The sequence below is a fragment of the Gossypium arboreum genome, chromosome 11 (genome assembly GCF_025698485.1).
Source record: "Gossypium arboreum isolate Shixiya-1 chromosome 11, ASM2569848v2, whole genome shotgun sequence".
Taxonomy (NCBI): Eukaryota; Viridiplantae; Streptophyta; class Magnoliopsida; order Malvales; family Malvaceae; genus Gossypium; species Gossypium arboreum.
In genome coordinates, this window is record NC_069080.1 from 121,146,905 (window position 1) to 121,167,753 (window position 20,849).

At 31.3% G+C, this 20,849-nt stretch overlaps 2 protein-coding genes across 2 annotated transcripts; one reads left to right on the top strand and one right to left on the bottom strand.

Moving 5' to 3' along the window:
* Window positions 1-1,395: 1,395 nt before the first annotated feature.
* On the top strand, window positions 1,396-2,669 carry LOC108472481 (protein SRC2-like). The gene has a single exon (XM_017774022.2). The coding sequence runs from the start codon at window positions 1,563-1,565 to the stop codon at window positions 2,409-2,411; it is 849 nt and encodes a 282-aa protein (XP_017629511.1). The 5' UTR covers window positions 1,396-1,562; the 3' UTR covers window positions 2,412-2,669.
* A 10,007-nt stretch (window positions 2,670-12,676) lies between these two features.
* On the bottom strand, window positions 12,677-13,583 carry LOC108473020 (probable histone H2A.5). The gene is made up of 2 exons (XM_017774590.2): window positions 13,206-13,583; window positions 12,677-12,910 (listed from the first exon to the last, which is right to left on the bottom strand). Exons 1-2 carry the CDS (start codon window positions 13,401-13,403, stop codon window positions 12,677-12,679), a joined length of 432 nt encoding a protein of 143 aa, XP_017630079.1. The 5' UTR covers window positions 13,404-13,583.
* Window positions 13,584-20,849: the final 7,266 nt, after the last annotated feature.

Genomic DNA, 20,849 nt, shown 5'->3' on the forward strand with positions numbered 1-20,849 from the left:
TTTAGTTTAGATATTTAAAATCTAAAACGGACTGAATAATGAAATAAATTAAATTATTTCAATTCAATTTTAAGAAATTATTCCGTTTAAATTTACAAATAACTTTATTTATGACGTCATTGATGAGTGCTTTAATCGTTAAGCCTAAAGTTAAGTAGAAACAGATTGCTTCTATCTTCTCATCGAAGTATGTTACCCTTCTAAATACACGTCTAATGCACGTTACTCGCAAAACGAAATTACTCTCCGCTCTTCAAATTTAATAGATCATGTAAATGTAGTTTAGATTTTAAATCTACTAAAATGAATACAAGCAAATAAATTCCCAACAATCTCAATATTATAATTATACTTTTAGTGTACTCTTGTTCATAAAAGTTGGAAGTAAAAGCTAAATGAAGAATTAATGAAGTTGTTACTCTATAACTTTAAAAATAATAATAAGAAAATTAAACGATTCAAGAGTTAGAAAAATGAGATTAATTCACAAGTATCGTCTAAATCTTAAATTAATAACAGTATTTTAAAATATTTTAATTAATTCCTTAAAATATAAATATTATATTAATCAAATCTTGTATTTGTCTATTCATCAATTTAAATATCAATTTGGGTTTAACATTAAGAAACATGATAGGTAGTGTCAACAGATTTATAAGAGAATTATTTTCTCTTTTAACATTTTAACATATTTTTAAAATGTTTTAAGTCATATTTAAAGAATTTTATTTACACAAAATTGAATAGTGAATTTATTAAGAAAAACCTTACTCGAAGGCTCAGTTTGAAGTTTCGTTCAAAAAGTTAGGATTTGGATAAAAATATAGACTCAAAAAATGAACTTAGATAAAAAATTAATGTCCGTTTTCTAAATGAGTTGGACCTCCGGTAAACTTCTTTTGTCCCAAGCCTAATCCAAATATGTAAAAAAAAAATTGCTACTATTTTTTTTACTTTATTATTTTATTTTGCTACCATTTTACTATTATATTACTACTATTTTATTGTTGTTGATTGAATATTGTATAACTCTTATTCTATTATTAATTTTACTAATATTTTAGAGGTATTTTTGTTAAATTAAATTTATTTTAATGTAATTTAAGTATATATTTTTATTTTTTATATGTTGAGAAATATTTATTTTAATATTTTTAATATATTTAATGTATTATATTTTTAAATTTACTTTTATATAAAAATAATATAAAAATTTTAATGCGAGCCGAGCTAAGCTCAAATTATGAAATTTTTATTTGAGTTGAATTTAAACAAAATTTTAAAAATTTTCAGGTCTAGCCTAAATGAATAAAGAAGTTATGTAGTACACGTGGCGAATGTATAATGTAGTTTCCCCCCGAAAGCTGTAGCGCTAAAAATCACCCTTTTGAGTCGGTTTTTAATCACCCTCCCCTCCTTATTTATGCCCTTTTTCTGTTTTCCCTTGACATCCATTAAACTCTCCTTCCTATATTTATCCTTCTCCATTTTCACCTTTCTCTCTTTCATTTTCAATTTAATACACCAATTTTCATCACCCCTTTCTTTCAATCTTTCTAAACATGGAGTTACGACCTTTAGAACTGCGTGTTATTTCTGCTAAAGATATCAAAGACGTCAATCTTTTCACCAAGATGGACGTATACGTCGTAGTTTCTATCAACGGCGATCACCGCACGGCTCAAAAAACTCCGGTCCACAAGGAGAGCGGTTCTAACCCCAACTGGAATTGCACCATGAAGTTCACCATCGATGAAACCGCCGCCCATCAGAACCATCACAACCTCGTCTTCCGTTTGAAATCCAACCGCGTGTTTGGGGATAAAGAAATCGGGTCGGTTCAGGTCCCTATCAGGGAATTACTTGATCAAGAGAATGGGAACGGGAAAGTGGATCACCAGCATGTAAGTTTTAGTGTTATGTTGGCTAATGGAAAAACCAAAGGTGTATTTAATTTCGCTTACAGATTTGGAGAGAAGTTTAGCATGCCTGCTCTTCCACCGCCTCCGTTTCCAGGGGCTGGATCGTACAAACATGGGGGTAAGCCGGTTATGGCTTATCCACCGCCGCCGACTGGTTATCCAGGGCCGAGCTCAGGGCATCCTAAAGGAACGTATCCGCCGCCTCCACAAGGGATGACAGGTTATCCTTACCCTCCACCTGGTGGATATCCGCCGTACGGGTACCAACAGGGTCCGGTTCCGGGATATGGGTACCAAGGATATCCACCCCCTCAGGGTGGATACGGTTACTCACAAGTGCAGCAACCGCAGAAGTCAAAGAAAGGAGGAATGGGGGCAGGGTTAGGATTGGGATTAGCTGGTGGATTATTGGGAGGAATGTTGATCGGTGATATGGTTGATGATGCTTACGAGACTGGTGTTGAAGACGGGCTTGATTATGATTACTAATCACCGTTTTTTTATGGTTTTTATTGTTCATTTGCTGTGGGTTTCTTCTTCTTTTTTTCCTTTTTAGATTGTTGAGATTGTAAATGTTGAAAAATAAATCAATGCTTTTTTTATTTTTGTTGTTTGCTAATTGAAATGTTGTTTGTGTAATGATTTTGTTTTTTAGTTGGTGGAGGATGAACTTGTTCTTTAATGTACGAAAAGATCATCGAAGGTATCGCAAAATAATACTGAAGTTGAAAGGATCCTTTGAAGGTAGATCGAATGAAGATTGTTGCTTTTAATCTTTTATCTCTAACAAATGCGTTGGGGGTGGGGAGGTGCTAATCTCCCGATCCTAAACAGAGTTTAAAATTTTATGTAAATTTATTCATATTTATAAAAATTAACTGAAAGATGCCCATATTATATTTTAAATATTTTTCAAAAATATTTTATATTATATTATTTTAATATTAATAATTTTATTTTTTATTTATTAAAATTTTATATAATTATCTTTAATAATATTATTATTATTATTTTGTTAATATATTTTAAAATTATTTTAAAATTTATATTAGAGTAATACTATATATTTATATAGTTTTATTTTTTAAATGTATTATAAATTACATAATATATAAAAATAATATAATATAAAATATTATAAATTTTAAAATAGATAGGATTGAGTTAAAGTCTTTAAATGTTTAAGTTTTTTAACGTGTTTTAGTGTATTCAAAATTAAATCTTCTTTTACGTTGATAATAATAAATCTCAATTGATTTTTATCAAATTTTTAATTGATAATAACGTTTGGACTTTTTACTTAGACAATATAAAATAATATTTAAATACCAAAATAGCATTCCAATACCATTATTTATGAAAATGAGATAGATTGAATAGTGAGGGTTGGAGGGAGATAGGGTAGCGGCACCGCCATTATTTTCTCACCCAATCATACCACCATCATTAACATATGATTTGTGATATATATATATATTTAAATGGTGGAGGCATATGGATGACGACATCAATATTGGGGTGTTTCTCACACTTGAAATTTATGTTTCAACTCAATTTTTTGTTTCACTTTAAGGCATATATAAGCCTTCCTTCACGGAGATGGATGGAGCTTGTGTTGGAAAAAAAAAAAAAATTGTAGAAAGCTTGTTGGGAAGAAAGGAAACATGTATTTTTTAAAATATTAATTTTTTTTTTTGTTTTTTATTTACTTTACAAATGGTTCCATTGTGTTGATTTTATTGAGATTTTAGTTTTATAGGAAAGGTACTTTGTAAAAAAGGAAGTAGGTATGTTTTTTGTTTTTTAGATGCAAATAACATATCGTCCCATTGTGTTTAATTTTTGTGAGAATTTGTTTTGTAGAAAGGGTGGTGGGAAGAAAGGATGCAGGTATGTTTCTATTTTTTTTACATTTTTTTGTTTCTTATATACTGAAATGGTATGGCAAAAATGTGATTTTTTTATTTTATTTGTAATTATTTTATATATATATTTTTACATGTTTTACATATTTTGTGTTGAAAAATTATTGTTTAATGTTATTTGAATTATATAGATATAGAGATTGCATGTTTAATTTTTCATATGTTAGTGTATTGAAATTTAAAAAGCAATAAAGTGGTTGTGGTTTTCATAGTGGATGTAATTTCATTATTGCTATTATGGATGTAGTATGTAATGCATAATAATTGTTGCATTTTTTCTTAAAATCACAATATTCTTAAAACATTATATTTATATATTTTAAAATTGTATTTACTATTCTAATATTAATATTGAGTTTTATCTAATTTCTAAAATAAAAATTTTAATTTACATGCTTAATGTATTTTTTTTGTATGTTCTTATACTCGAATGTATTAATGTATATATTTTGTAAGAAGAAAATAAAGTCTATAAAGTCTTTAACTTTATCAACACAAAGTATTTGACTTAATCTATTTAAGTAAAATCGTTGAATAGTCATTCAGTAAAAGGGGTGTTGAATGATTATTCCAACCTCTTTCCCAAATGATATCTTTTTCTTTCTTCTAAAATATCTTTTTTCGGGCCTTGAAATCAAATAAACATAAAACAAAACAAAACTTGAAATCATTCAACATAGTAAAATTGTAAAAATAAAGAGAGAAAGAAAGTAACAAGAATGATCCCATAATTCAAGCCATTTGAGAACTGTTAACAAAGAAAATTGCATGATGGCTGTATTGGTTTTGGGTATTTTTCTTCTTAGTGATAAAAAAAAAGCATGGATTTTTAGGTTTTGGTACTTGATTTGGGACTTTTAATTTAGGAAAGAAGGAAAGAGAATCACATATTAGAAAATTGTGGTTATTGAAGTGGTGGAAGAAGGTGTAATGTAGGTGAAAGCTTCAAAATGTTTTTGTAGGTCTATAGTGTTATGGATGGATTTAAAGAAAACTAACAAGAGAATCGAAAGGAGGAGTTGATATAATCTAAATATGAAATTTTGAGCAAGAAAGGACTATGGTCGATGGCTGCCCATGATGTTTAGTGCGATGGTGAACTGTAGTTTATAGAAAACATGATGAAAGTTTTTCTATATATAATAAAATGAGGAAGAGTGAGAAAGGTGAGAGAGAGGAGAGGTAAAATAATTTATTAACTTATACAAATTTAATAATTTATAATTTATATATTTTAAAATTTTAACATTTTATAAATATATTTTTATTTTAAAAATAATTTATAATAAACCAATAATAAATTAATATCAATAAAATGTTATTTTAATTATTTGTTTACATATAATATCTTAAATATCTTAAAACAATATTTTATTTAATAAATTTTTAAAAAATTAATTTGTAAATAAATTAATACTTGTAATAAGGGTAAAATAATCTTTTCAAATCAACCAAACAATAAGATACTATTATAAGTATATTCTATTCAATCAACCAAACAACGTAATACTTATTACGTCTCTATTTCATTTCTACCCTATTCTATTTCAACGAACCAAATATGCAGTTAATAACTACAATTACTTCCTTACACCATCAATCTATTTAACTCTTTAACCTTAAAATTTATATCATCTTTTTAAGAAAAACTTCTTTGGTTTGGATGCCATTGCTGCATTTTCTTTCGATATATTTCAGTTCATTGTAGAATGCAGCCATGTCTAATAACTCTATCAAAGAAAGCAATGATTTCTTCATTTAACGTTACACCAATATTGCAATTCAACAATGCCTAGATTGTATAGGAAGGAGCGTGCCCATGATGCTGTCTCGACAGAAGTGGATGGAGTGGATTAGGGCAGACAGAGAATGCTCACCAGCACAACAGCAGGCATGATCGTCGAGGGAGAGACCAGTGTTTAAAGTTTTTGAAAAGTGTTTATGAAAAAATTAAATTTAAATTTTAAATATTTAGTATTGTTGTTAAAAAGTGTTTTTAAAAATAAAATATTCATTAATGTTATAAAATGAAAAATATGTATTTAAATAATGTTCAAATTCATTAATATTATAATATTTTAATAAAAATATAAAAAATTTATTTATTATAACTCATTATTAATATGTTAATATATGAAATATAAATTTTAAATATTTATAAGTAATTAATATTAATTATTTGCAAATTTTAATTTGAAAAATCCCTTGATTTGAACTTCATTCCAACATTGATGTTACTATTGGTGAAACAATAAAACTTGTTTTACAACCATTAAAACAACAGTATCGTTATAGCTTTTTGTTTGACGAGAATTTAGACAAAATTAAGAGAGTTTGCAAAATAAATTTAAAATGTAAGTGAATCAAAGACATAAATAAAGAGAGAATTAACATACAATATTTGTTAACACAGTTTGAATTTCTCAATTTTATATTTGTGAAGTCTCACTTAGAAAATAAACTTATTTACCAATTGTTTGTGTCGAAATCATTTTTATTTTGCAAAACGGGGGTCGACTTTAAAATAGAAAATGGAGTCGCCACCAATCTTTTTTGTTTAGGTGTGATCGGACTACTTTGTAAAACATTTTGTTTTATTAAAACATCGATTTTGGCCTACGAAATTCAAGAAAACAGGTTTGGGAGTCGGTTACGTACAAGGAAGGATTAGCACTCTCGCAACGCCCAAAATTGGTACCTAATCGATTAATTAATGTCCTAATGTCAAAAATTTGGAATAATTTTAAAAATACAATCCCGTTTAAAAGTGTTTGAGTATACCCGAATTGGATGCTAAGATTCTCTTGTTCCAAAGGAATAAAATGTCACATCCAACACGTTAGGATACGACAATTCAAGCCGTCGAAACCAAGGTCATCTCATAATTTTTAAAATTCATGCATTGAAATTGCAAAAAAGGGTACTCGGTTATTTGGTTAAACGGTAAATCGAAACCCAGTACGTTAGGGCACGATCTCCCGAATTTCCAAACACAAAATATTGCCTTTAATTTAAGAAAACATGGATGAAATTTCAATAGGATATTCAGTTATCCGGTTGAACGAAAAATAGAAACCCAGCACATTAGGGCACGATTTCTCGAACTCCCAAATACGAAATATTTCCTTATGTTGGGAGGTTTTTTTTTGTAACGCGGGTAGTTATAAAATGAATGAAAATAAAAATAATTAATGCATAGAATATAAGGTTTATCATATAAATGAATTTTGAAAAAAATATTATGAGCTGCAATTTAAAATTAATGCTATACAAAACAATTTAAAACCAAAATAAATACAAATATAATGTCAATATGTACATAAAAATAATGATGTATGCCCATGCCAAATCTTAAACAAATAATGTACATGAAGTGAAAAACTTAATAAAAATAATATATATATATAAAATAATAATGGATGAGAGTGTTTAAAAAACAAATATATGGTAAAATAGGATTTTAAAAGAAATAAATTGTATATAAGTAAATTCTTAAGAAAATACAAATATGAAATAACATGAGATTGATAGTGTACGTAGACAAAGTTAATTTTAATATAAATTTTGTGTATATAATAATATATAAAGGTGATCAAATTAAATATCATACATAATTTTAAAACTACATTATATGAAAGTTTTTTAAAAAACAATAAAAATAACGAAAAATAATAGTAATATTAAAGAACTACTATAGTATATAAAAATAATAGTATAATAATATTAAGAAAAGAATAATAAAAATATTAAATATAATAGCAATATATATAATAATATCAATAATAAAATAGAAGATAAATAATATTAGTATATTAATAAACTGGATAGTATGCTAATATTAAAATAAGAGTAAAAAAAGTTAATGATGACTGACATAAGGAAAAAAAATGGTAATCATAATACGATGGTAATAACGGTAAAGAATAAAAATAAAATAATAATAATGATGACAGTTATGACACAAATTAAAACCATAGTAATAAGGGTTTTTTATTAAAAAAGTATAAAAAAATTAAAAAATTCGAAAATAATACAGCAAAAAAAGTAATTATGAAAATGGTATGTCAGGGTGGTCATGCCAATCGGACAAAGCGGCACCACCTACGACAAGCAAGAACATACATAAAAAAACTCTGAAAATGAAAAAAAAAGCTGAAAACGAAAAAAAAAAATATTGGACGTGTGGGTGCCAGAGGCGGCACTAGTGTTGCCTCTGGCAGAGGCGACACCAGTTGTGTGGGTCCCACAGGTGGCACCTAAGCGCTATAAAACCAACCAGAACCAGCAACCCTGGGAGCAAGATTCAGCAGCAAGGAGAAGAAAATAAAAGGAAAGAAAGGAGAAGAGAAGGAAGAAAAAGAAGGAGAAGGAAAAAAGAAGGTATAATTTTTTTTAAATAATGAATTTTATATTGTTAATGTGTTTTGCTGTTATTATTATTGTTTTTATTATTTTTGTTGTCGATTATTAATATTGTTAGTAAAAAATATTGTTATTATTGTTATTATTGTTAGTAAAAACTATAATTATTGTTAGTTATTATTATTGTAAAAAAACCTAAAAAGCCAATTTATGTTATGTAAAGAATATATTATTTTCTTATATGTGTTTTAGGTAGATTTTTACCCATATTATTTAAAAATAAAATAAAATAGCGAAATAAGTTGTTTGAAAGATTAAGTATCATTTTGGCACTTTTGACACTTAATCTTTCAAACAACCTATTTTGGTATTTTATTTTATTTTATATTATTAGGTAAAAACTCGTTTTAGGTTGATTTTAAATGGTTAAATGTAAAGATAAATGTTGTTTATGTATAAAATGAGAACTGAAAACTATGAGCTTATGAATGACAAAATTGCATATTGAGTAATTAAATTTTTATTTAAGTAGTTTATTTGGTGTTCGAAATTATTTTGAGAAAGTTTATTTATTTTTTAACAGATTGAGCATTGAAGATGGATAATCAGTTTTTCGTATGCGTTTATTTCGATGGAATTATCTTGACAACAACCGTTGGATGTATATTTGAATGTCGGCAACAAATAGCAATGAGATTTAATAGAAATGTCTCGTTGGATGATATGAAGGGAAGAATTAACGTAAAAATTGTTAGACGTTGTGGGAGAAGAATCTCGAAACTTTTCTACAAGTTTCCAGTTTCGATAGATCCAATCAAATTCACTGAAATGGAACTTGTAGACGACGAAGACGTGGAGACAATGATCGCTCTTTACTGTGGGAATGGGAGTGACAAAAATGCATCGATTCACTTATTTGCTGAGTTAGCCGGTATGGAGGAAAATGAAAATCTCACTGCATATGGTGAAGAACATAGAGCTCAAGAACCGTGCATGGTGGCTCCAATATTGTACGTTGATAGTGAATCGACTATAGGTGGGATCGATATCGATCTTAATGTTACACCCGATATGGATGTGGTTGGTGATGATGGTTACGATAGTAGTGATCCTTGTTATCAAGACGTCGATAGTGATAGTGATCCTGATGTGGATGATGTCCCCGATGATATTAGGTATATTATGTAAGTGTTTTTTTATACTAATTTAATAAATAACCCTGATTTTGACACTTTCTTCGTATTTTTTTGTATCTTATTTTTTAAAATATATTATTTTCCTATTTTATTTCTTCATATTATTTTAGTACATAATGTTTCAAATGTATTATTTAAGTATTATTTATATTTTTCAATAAATATCCTGATTTTAGCACTCTATTCGTATTTTTTTTCAGTATATTATTTTTAAAATATATTATTTTCTTATTTTATTTTTATATTATTTTAGCAAAAAAAATTCAAATGTATTAATTAACTGTTTCTATATATTAAGGGTTTTTACTAAATAACCCTGATTTTGATACTTTCTTCGTAATTTTTTATTTTCGTATATTATTTTTAAAATATATTATTTTCGTATTTTATTTCTTTATATTATTTTAGTACATAATACTTCAAATGTATTATTTAAGTGTTTTTTATATTTTTTAATAAATAACCCTGATTTTAGCACTTTATTCATATTTTTTCAGTATATTATTTTTAAAATATATTATTTTGGTACTTTATTTTAGCATAAAATCTTTCAAATGTATTATTTAAGTTTTTTATATTAATTTAATAAGTAACTGACTTTGGCACCTTGTTCGTATTTTTTATTTTCGGATTTTATTTTTTAATTATACTATTTTCATATTTTATTTTTTCTATTATTTTAACAAAAACTCGTCACCACCACTTTCCCCAATAAAGTTTTTTTCAGTATTTTATTTCTTCTCGTATTTTATTTTTCATTAATATATTTTAATTTTAATTTTTTACTATTTTTGTAAAAAGTTTAAAACCCGATCACATAAAAAATAAAAAATAAAAAAATTCTATAATAAGTCAAATAAATTTAAAAATCTTTTAAACAACCTAAAACACACACTTAACAAATAAATTACATAAAATAATAACAAAAAATATTCTTTACACATAAATGCTTAATACTTCAATGAAAATATAAAATAAATATGAACATTCCTTAATATCTCTTCTTAACCAAATAACACCTTACAAAGAAATAAAAATAAAATTATATCTGATTTAAATCTAAAACGTTATTAAACTAACATTAATTACTCAAATTTATAAAAAAAATTACCTTTTTCTTTCCTTCTTTTTCCTTCCCTCTTCTTCTTCTCCTTCTCTTTTTCTTTTTCTTTTTTCTTCTCTCAGCCGCCGGCCTCCTCCTCCTCTCCTTCTTTTTCTTTCCTTCTTCTCTCTTCTTCTTCTTCTTCTTTGCCGAAAATGAAGCTTGGGGACCATATATTATGGTCCTCTAAACAAAAAACCAAAACCCCTATGCATGAGGGGTCAAATCGGCACCAAAAGGAGCTGACACCGGTGCCGCCTCTGCCAGAGGCAACACTGGTGCCGCCTCTGGCACCAACATGTCCCTTTTTTTTTCTTTTTCAATTTTTTTTTTACTATACGGTTACTGTTTGTCAGGGTGGTGCCGCCTGTCAGATTGGCGTGACCACCCTGACATACCATTTTCGTAATTACTTTTTTTGCTGTATTATTTTCGAATTTTTTAATTTTTTTATACTTTTTTAGTAAAAAAACCCTAGTAATAACAATAATAGAAATGATACATAATAATAATAAATTTAAAACCCATATTAATTAACCGTATAATAAAACGACAAAAAAAAAGTCAAATTGACTTGAAAACCGAAATTCTGGGGCCAAATCGAAATATAAAAAAAGAAAGGATCTATTTGAATGATGCGAATAATGTGAAGGGGCCTAATAATAAAATATTCCCTACCCTCTAAAACGCACCAGTCAATAGGGACCTACTAGAAAATGAGGCTAAATTCTAGGGATAAATTGAAAATAAAAAGAAAATGAATTTTAAAAAAATAAAAATGCGGGAGGACCAAAAGGGTAAATAACCCATAAAGAGAAAACACGCGGATCCTCCCCAAGTCGGGTCACACGCGCGGGTTCTGCCCCTAAACGGTGCCGTTTTGGTGGCTGGGCTTATAGCACAAAACGATGCCGTTTTAATACCCTTTAAAAGCTGATTTTTTTTAAAAAAAATTATTTTTCTCCCCAAATTTCAAAAAAAAAACCTCACTTTTCTCTGGAGGTTTTCAGAATCCAGCCACGGGATCGGAGAGCCGTCGTCGCACGCGCCGTTATCGGCGCCGCCGTATACGGTGGCTGGAGGTGCGAAAAATCCCTCTTTGCCGGTGAAACAAAAGGTAAACTCCCCATTTTTAATATTTTAGTTTCGTATAAATGAAAAAATCTAAAAAAAAAGAAAAAAATGGTAGAAAAATAAAACAAAATGAAACAGAAAAGTAAAACCACAGTAAAATCACCTTGATTTCTTTTTAAATATTTGTTGTACTTTGATTTCTGTGCTTATATTAGTCCAAAAGAAAGGGATCCCCCCTTTACAACATCATATATTGGCTTTTATAGCCATTTTTACACTCTATTTTCACATGTTTGCAGGTACGTGCGCAGGTATACCACTGACGTGGCGTGGTGGAGCAGTGCACGACGTGGAGAGGCGTGCGACGTGCGGTGCCTGGAGACTACCTTGGGTGCGGCGGCTGAAGGTGTTGGCTGCTAGGGTTTCAAAGCATGTTTAGGTTGTGGGCTTGGGTATTGAGTTAGGGTTTTTTTATTTTGGGCCTGTTTAGGATTAGCAATTTGGGTTATAATTTTTGGACTGGTTTAATTATTTTGGACCATTGTTTATTGGGCTCCGGGCAAAAATTAGGTCCTACAGTTTGCATAGCCTATTAACTTAAATCCAATATATCCTTTACACAAATAAGTACTTATACTTCAATACCAACCCTAATTGTACAAATCATTCTCTCCAAATACCCCAATGACTATCTAATAATATTTTAATAGACTTAAAAGCATTAATTTTAAAATTGATTTTATCCATATATTATCTTCAATATTTATCTAATAATAGCTTTCATAGATAAATTATTTAATAGAAAACTTTCATACTCATCTAACCACCTTAAAAGTGTTTGATTTAAAATTTAATAACAGGACGATAATTTTATAACAAAACAATAATATAAATAATTAAAATATAACATTTTAGATATAAGTAACTAAAATATAAACTAAATCAAATAAAATAACTATTTTAGTAATTTACCCAAAAGAAATAGAACATGAAAGATGGGAAACAAGAACATTTCCTTGAATCCTACAATGACATGAAAGGAAAATTAAAAAAAAAAACTGTTGAATAAATATATTTACATAATCTTAATTATGTCTAAACCTTATTAGAAGATTTAGACTTAGAAGACAGGTCCTTATCAAATGAAGATGATGCTTTCTTAGGTAACAAAACAACGTTAATGTTAGGAAGAACTCCGCCACTAGCAATGGTTACTCCTTGAAAAAGCTTCCCCAACTCCTCGTCATTTCTCACGGCTAACAGCACGTGCTGTGGGTTGATCCTATTCTTTTTGTTATCACGTGCCGCATTCCCCGCCAATTCCAACACCTGCTCAAAAATATGAAACTATCAATTTTCCGTTTACGGAAAAATACACCGAAATGGTAAAATCTCAAAAGCTAACTTTTAGGATCTAAGCATGAATATCTATCACTGAAATATTGATTTTCCTTTTTTTTCCAAGAACAGGAAATTGAGACTTCGTTAAAAAAATACGCACAAAATTCACAATTACAATTTTCCTTTGATTCCGACATTTTCTCATTTATCTAACCAAAATCAAACTGCTGAAAGCAGATCGAGAGGACATGACAATAAAAGGTTGAGAAAAGAGATCAGACACCTCAGCAGCAAGGTACTCGAGGACGGCGGCAAGATAGATGGGAGCACCGCCGCCATAACGCTGTGCATAACGGCCTTTCTTGAGGTAACGGGCAATCTGACCCACTGGAAACTGGAGTCTTGCCTTTACCGACTTAGAAACCGCTTTTTTCCTATCTCCCCCTCTCCTACCTCCCGCTGTCGTTGACGTCGACTCCATTACAGCTTAAAAGACGTTAATTTACTTTAAAGAATAAAAAATTTGATTCAATTCTGATGAACTTCTTATTTGATCGGCAAAGAGGAGTGCGGAAAACTCTTTTTAGTTTCTTTTGGTTGAGATTTTTTTTGAATTGTGTGAAGTGAAAGTGATAGTTGATTGCGGGCTTTTATAAATGGATGTGGCACGCTGGCAATCCGCAGCTTCTTGATTTAGGCTATTGAGAGGTGGATAGTAGGTTTTGATCCGACGGTTGGGTTCTGTTCGTGATGTATTTAGATCTTACGGTCTGGGATTGCCTAGTGTTGTGATTCTTGTGGTTGGCCCTCTTGACCTAGGTGGAGATTATTTGGGGCGAAACCCAATAAATTTGTTTATTATATACTAATTTTTTATGACGTGCAATGCACGAGTTGTTCGTTTATTTCATAAAAAATTAGGTATTGTTTAAATATTAATTTATTATTAATTAAAATTGTTCTTGGCATAATATTTGGAAGATATAAATAAATTCTTAAATTATTTTTATATATGGGAAAATATTTGATAAACTATTAATAAAGTTTCATAACTAAGGTTAGAAGTTGACAAGTTTCTTATAAATGTATAATAAAATGTTTAAAAAGTAAGAAGCATCAATTTTTAAGGTTAATTATAAAATAAAAAAATTTATTGTTAGTTTATTAAATATTAACTCATTTATGTATATATATTAAATCGAAAATATTAAAATGTTTGAAAATAATGTTAATAACGTTTTAAAAAATATAATCAATAATCTTTATTTCAACATCGTAAATGTCTTACCTAAAAATAAAATTTTAAAAAATAATGTTAGATATAAAGTAGAATTTTAAAAACTTATTAGTGTTGCATGTTTTAACTTAAATCATTTTATAATTTTTATATATTTTATAATTCAATATTTTTATATAATTTATATAATTTTCATGTATTTTTAATTCAATATCATGTAATAATATTTTTAACCCTGTTTGTAATTTATTTTGCATGAAAAGCTCTAGTTTAACTATCTTATTAAATAACTATAATTGTTTTAATGTTTTTACCATTTTAATTAATTTTGAACATAATTAAGTAAAATGAATTTTATTTTAAACACTTAATTTTAAATAATTAAGAATTTTAAGATAAATAATATTTATTTTATGATAAACATTAAAAGTATTTTTAATATTAAGATAAATATTATTTATCTTTATGATAAATATTATATTATATTTTTAATGTTGAACTTCAAACTAAAATTTTAAAGGATGAATAAATAATATTATTTAAATCAAATTTTGAATTACAATTGGAAATAAAAGAAATTAAGTTAAAGCTTTCCTAGCTTAAAAATGAGTAACAAGAGATGAAGAAACAAATGCAAACTTTAAAACATGAAATTCCAGAAGATAGTTCTTTCGAAACTGAACCCAAGCCAAAAAATAATACACAAGAATACATGATGGTTTTTACTAGAGTATCCATCCAAGGATATTTAATTAAAATAAATCTTATTATAAACAATAGATCTCAATTGGAAACGATAACCCTTTTTAATACAAGAGCAAATTAAAATTGTATTAGAGAATTCCAGCAAAATATTATGACAAAACATCATAATCTCTTAAAGTTGCAAATGGTAAAAAAAAAAAACTCAAAATTACCTACAAAATTCCTGATGCTGAAATTGGTAATAAAGGTATCAAATATCAAACATGTTTTTAATGGTAAAAGATATTATTCAAGACATTATATTAGAAACTTCATTTATATATTTACTCAAACCCTATAATGTAACAAATCATTCAATTTCCACCTGTGACAGCCCAAAATTGACCTTAGTCGGAATGTGGTTTCGGGACCACAAAACCGAGGCATAAAAATAATTTAAAATTTATTTTGATGCCTATAATATGTGTGTGCTCATGTGTGACATTTTTTGGTGATTGATTTAGTGTTATAAAGGTGAATTTCACTAGAAAGGACTTAGTAGTGAACTTTGAAAGTACGATAGGGAATTGTGTGATGACTAATTAAAGCATGCATGCAAAACAATGGACTTGCATGTCAAATTCCCCTTTTTATAGGTGGTGGCCGGCCATGGCAAGGAATTATGGGCAAAGAAAACATGTTATGACATGTTTTGTTAATGCATGATGTATTAAGTGATAAAATAATTAGATGTGGGAAGAGAAATAAAAAAAAAATGTGTGTGAGAGTGTAGCAATCCCCCATTGCCGTGCAAGTGAAAGAAAAACAAAAAAAAAATTGTTCATCCTTGTTCTCTCCTTCTATTGGCCGAAAATTCTAAGAGGAAGAAGAGATTTTTGCTTCATTTTCTTTGTTTAGAAGAGATCTAGAAGGAGATTTGGCTAAACTTGCATCAAGATTAAGGTATGTATGAGGTTGTGTTATGAGTTTCATGCATGTTTTAGTTGCTAACTTGATGTTCATGTTAGCCATGGTTCAAATCCTTGTTATGCCATGGGAATGGTATTTGGCCAAAGTTGTTATTGTGTTAAAGCTATTGCATGCTAAATGTGAAGCTTGCTAATGATGCATGCAATGATGGATTGTCTACTCTTGAAATTTCTTTGTAGCAATCTTGAGTAAGACATTGAGTTTTCTTTTGTTTAACCATGACCGAAGTTGAAAGGGGCATGATTGTGATGTATTCGCCATGAAGCATTCATGAGCATGGTTTATGCTTCTTGCATGTTAGTTAAAATTTGTGCTTTGGATGGTTATGGACACCTTGAAATTGACCTTGCACCTATATGTGTATATATGTTTGCACATGATATTTTGGTGATGAAGAAAGTGATAAATATGTTTGTTTAAAGAAGAAATTTGTTGAAGAATGTTGTGAAATTTGCATGTACATTCGCCTAGTACATGTATAGGGTGAAAAACCTTGAAATTATTTTTGATTTTGTGTATTTATGATCATGTATAATCGGCCACATGAGTAATTTGAGCACTTGATGTTATGTTAAAATTCTTGAGCTTAAATATATGGATGTATGTATATGTGGCCATATAATGGCGTTTTGGTTCAAAGGTTGAATGATAAATTATAATAAAGTGAGATGATATGAGATGCCGAATGTGATTGACTAGTAAACATTATTGAGAAAAATATTGAATACTTCTACTTGTATTCGTTAAGCTCAAGAGCAAAGGGGAGCTAAATCCGATAAAGGGAAGGAAAAAGTGATCGAATAGCCGTTGAAGCCGTTCGACAACATCCGAGGTAAGTCCTCAAGAAATGACCCTACTCGAATTATGTGAAATGAAATATGGATGTGTAATGATTATTGATTTATGTGTGTATGAGTATTTGAATGATACCCGAGCTAAGTCCCGAAGGCGATTATGCTAGTGATATGTTTGTGTTTGAGCCTTAGTAACGAAAACGAAACATGGATGTGTAATGACTATTGATGTATGTGTGTGCATGAGTAATTAAATGATATCCGGGCTAAGTCCCGAAGACATTTATGCTAGTAGTTAAATCCGGGTTAAGACACGAAGGCAATTATGCTAGTGACTAAATCCGGGCTAAGACCCGAAGGCATTCGTGCAAGTTGTTAAATCCGGGCTAATACCCGAAGGCATTTGTGCAAGTTGTTCTATCCGGGCTAAGACCCGAAGGCATTCGTGCATGTGGTTATATCCGGTTGTATTCCGAAGAAGCTTGGGCTGAAGGTGAGCGTTGGTTGCTGTAATAAATTTAATTAGTACCCTCGAAAAGCCCAAAGGATAAGGTATGTTTATATGTGCATTGGAAAAGTCGATATGTTTGAGTAACATTCGTTTAATCGACTAACGAATTTTCAGCTATTGAATTGGTTGATATCTTGTGAAAGTATACAATGATGAAGTGTGAAGTAAGTATGATTATGTGAATGTGTATTAATGAAATGATTCATTTGGCTATGTGAATGTAATGCTTTAGTTAAAGCTGATTTTATTGCTTGAGAATTACTAAGCATAAAAATGCTTACCCCATTGCTTTGGCTCTCTGCTTTATAGATTTTGTTCGTTAGCGATCGGATACGGGATCATTGAAGTCGAAGTCATCCACACTATCAAAGCCTCCATTTTGGTATAATTTTGGTTGAACTTTGAAATGGCATGTATAGGACTACCCCTTGTTGGTTCAAATGTGTTGTGATGTACATGTGTACGGCCATGCGAAAATGGCTCGTAGAAGTAAAGTACGAACTTAGACCATTCGTGATTTGTATATATATATATATGGTTTCATGATGTGATTATGGATTGGAAATGGGAGTGTTGGTCACATGATCAGCCATTGGAATGGCTAAAAATGATCATAGGTGAACCTATGTATGGCAAGACTAGTTGGTTCATGGAGACTACAAAATAGGTAAGACCTACCTTAAAAACAGGTGCTGCCAGCTGCAGTGATGGGAATGTGAAAAATCACCAAAAATTGTAGAGATGGTATTAAATAGTGAAAGAATTATGTAAATGAACCTTGATGAGTCTAATTTCATATGGAAGAAACGAAAAGGTCATGGGAGTTACGTGTTAAGAGATATTAAAGTTATCGTGAGACAGGGCCAGAACAGTTTCTGGGTCCCCTTTCGCGACTTTGAAAATTTACCGTAAATTATCCAGAATGAATTAGAAGTCATGCCTAATATGTGAAGATTCCTTTTTGAGTCTAGTTTCATTAGAAACAAACGGAATCAGTATTGAAACCCTGTACAGAGAGATATTCAAGTTGTAACGCGCGAAGGTCAGTGTAGTCGACCCCTGTAACATGGGTGACTTTAACTAATAAAATGTACCAATTGGCCCGACCAAAAATTATAAAAATAAATCCATGGATGGATATATGAGTCTAAATTCAGGGAAAATTTACAGAATCAGTTTCCGAGTTGTGAAACTCGAGATATTCTTTTTAAGGTGACAGCAATGCAGTTTTCCAGCTTGCCTGGAATGTCAAATTGGTCGGTGCCATAAGTGGTTTTGGCTTGTTAACCTCGTGTCCGACAATCGCAACGGTCTCGGGTTCGGGTGTTACAATTTATTGGTATCGAGCTACGGTTTAGTCGATTCTAGGACTACCGTGATATGTTTGGGGTCTAGCTATACATGCCATTAAATGATGAATTGATAGTGTGGTGATTTCGACAATTTGACTTTGTGTTTGTTTATAGCAATGGATCCCGATCCCAATCGAGCAATAGCTGATGATGTGGAGAGTGTGGCGCTGCTCCGCGCAAGGGACAAAGACCAATGGACTCTCAACCTATGGCCAAGAACCCGAATGATGGGGCTAGGCAAGCCTTTTATAAGCGTGATGAATGATTGGTTCAACCAATACATTCGAACTAACATGGTTGTTCCACAACCTCCTTTTCCGACTAATGCAACCCCAGACCTACAATACCTCCGTAATTGACCAAATAAGGTCAAGTAAGCCCCGTCGATAGAATTAAGTAAACATGGGGCCACCGAATTCAAGGCTACGGATAGCGACGATGCCGAGCAAGCTGAATTTTGGTTGGACAACACTATCCGGTGCTCGATGAGCTATCTTGTACACCGATGAGTGCTTAAAGTGTACCATCTCCTTGCTACGCGATTCGCCTACTATTGGTGGAGTACTTTGACTTCGTGGTGCCTAGAGAGCAAGTGACTTGGGAATTCTTTCAAACCGAGTTCAAAAAGTATATCGATCGAGATTCATCGACCAAAAGCGAAGGAATTTCTTGATCTTAAGCAAGGCTTTATGTCGATTCATCGACTCTGAACGAAAATTTGTGAGGCTTAGCCGACGCGCGAGAATGCATTTCGTCCGAAGCTATTATGTGTAAACGCCGAGGATGGGCTGGATGATGATATAAGGATGTTCGTTGGCATTCTCGAAATACGAGAGTTCGTAGTACTTGTTGAGCGAGCTTGTAAAGCCGAAGAGCTTAGAAAGGAGAAACAAAAAGTTGATGTGGGAACTGGAGAATTTCAAAAGAGGTCTTCGGGAAAGTCTCTTCAACAGGCATCGAAGAGATCTCGAGATGATGTGAGCCGGTCTAGAGCGCCGGGCTTTTCTAGACGAGATCGCGATCGACCCCTGTGACCACACGAGTCACTTGATCGCCATGGTGGAAATGATCACCGAGAGAGAGTGGAGTGTCGCATTGTGGCAAATGGCATTCGGGAGTCTGAGGTTTCGTGATCGCTCTGCTATAAGTGTGGATCGGTGACCACTTTATCAAGGATGCGCCGAGGTTGCTTGAACAAAATGTAAGTCAAAGTGGAAACCCGAGTGCCACCATCGCCGAGGTAGGCCATCCAAATGCGAACAATGCTAGTGGCGGTCGAGAGGGCCGAGAGATGCTACAACAAGACTCGAGGCTCGTGCTCTGCTAGGACTTATGCCATCGCCGCACGCGAGGATCTTGCCTCACCAAATGTTATTACCGGTACTTTCACTCTTTTCGATACTAATGTGATTGCTTTGATTGACCCCGGTTCTACTCATTCTTATATATGTGAAACCTTAGCATCCAAGAAGACTTTGCCTATTGAGTCTCTCGAGTTTGTAATTCGGTGTCAAACCCTTGGGTCATTACGTGCTTGTCAACAAAGTGTGCAAGAAAAGTCCCTAGTATTCCGAGGTTCTTGTTTTCCGCGACTTGATGCTTTTGCCGCTCGATGAATTCGACGTTATTCTTGGTTTGGATTGGTTGACCATGCACGATGCGGTTGTAAATTGCAAAAGCAAGACTATCGATCTGAGGTGCGCGAATAACGAGATAATTCGGGTTGAGTCTACGGACTTAAAGGGGTTGCCAGCTGTAATATCAGCAATGTTGGCCCGGAAATATGTAAGAAAAGGGTGCGAAGTGTACCTTGCGTATGTGCTCGATGACAAGGAGTCAGAAAAGAAACTCGAATCTGTGCCAGTGGTTTGTGAATACCCGGATGTTTTCCCTGAAGAATTGCCGGGTTTACCACTGTTCGGGAAATAGAGTTTGGCATCGAATTGGTACCGGTACCACTCAATTTCGATAGCTCCGTATCGTATGGCAATCGACGGAATTAAAGGAGTTGAAAGCTCGGTTGCAAGAATTGGTGGATAGAGGTTTTGCCCGCCCGAGTTTTTCGCCTTGGGTGCGCCGGTGTTGTTTGTGAAAAGAAGGATGGAACCATGAGGTCAGCATCGACTATCGTCGACTTAATAAAGCGACGATAAAGAATAAATATCCGTTATCACGTATCGACGATTTGTTCGATCAACCGAAGGAGCCTCGGTGTTCTCGAAAATAGATTTGAGATCGGACTATTATCGATTCATGAATTCGAGATTGAACGTACCCAAGACCGCCTTGAGCGAGATATGGTCACTACGAGTTCCTAGTGATGCCGCTTGGACTTACTAATGCCCTGCGGTATTTATGG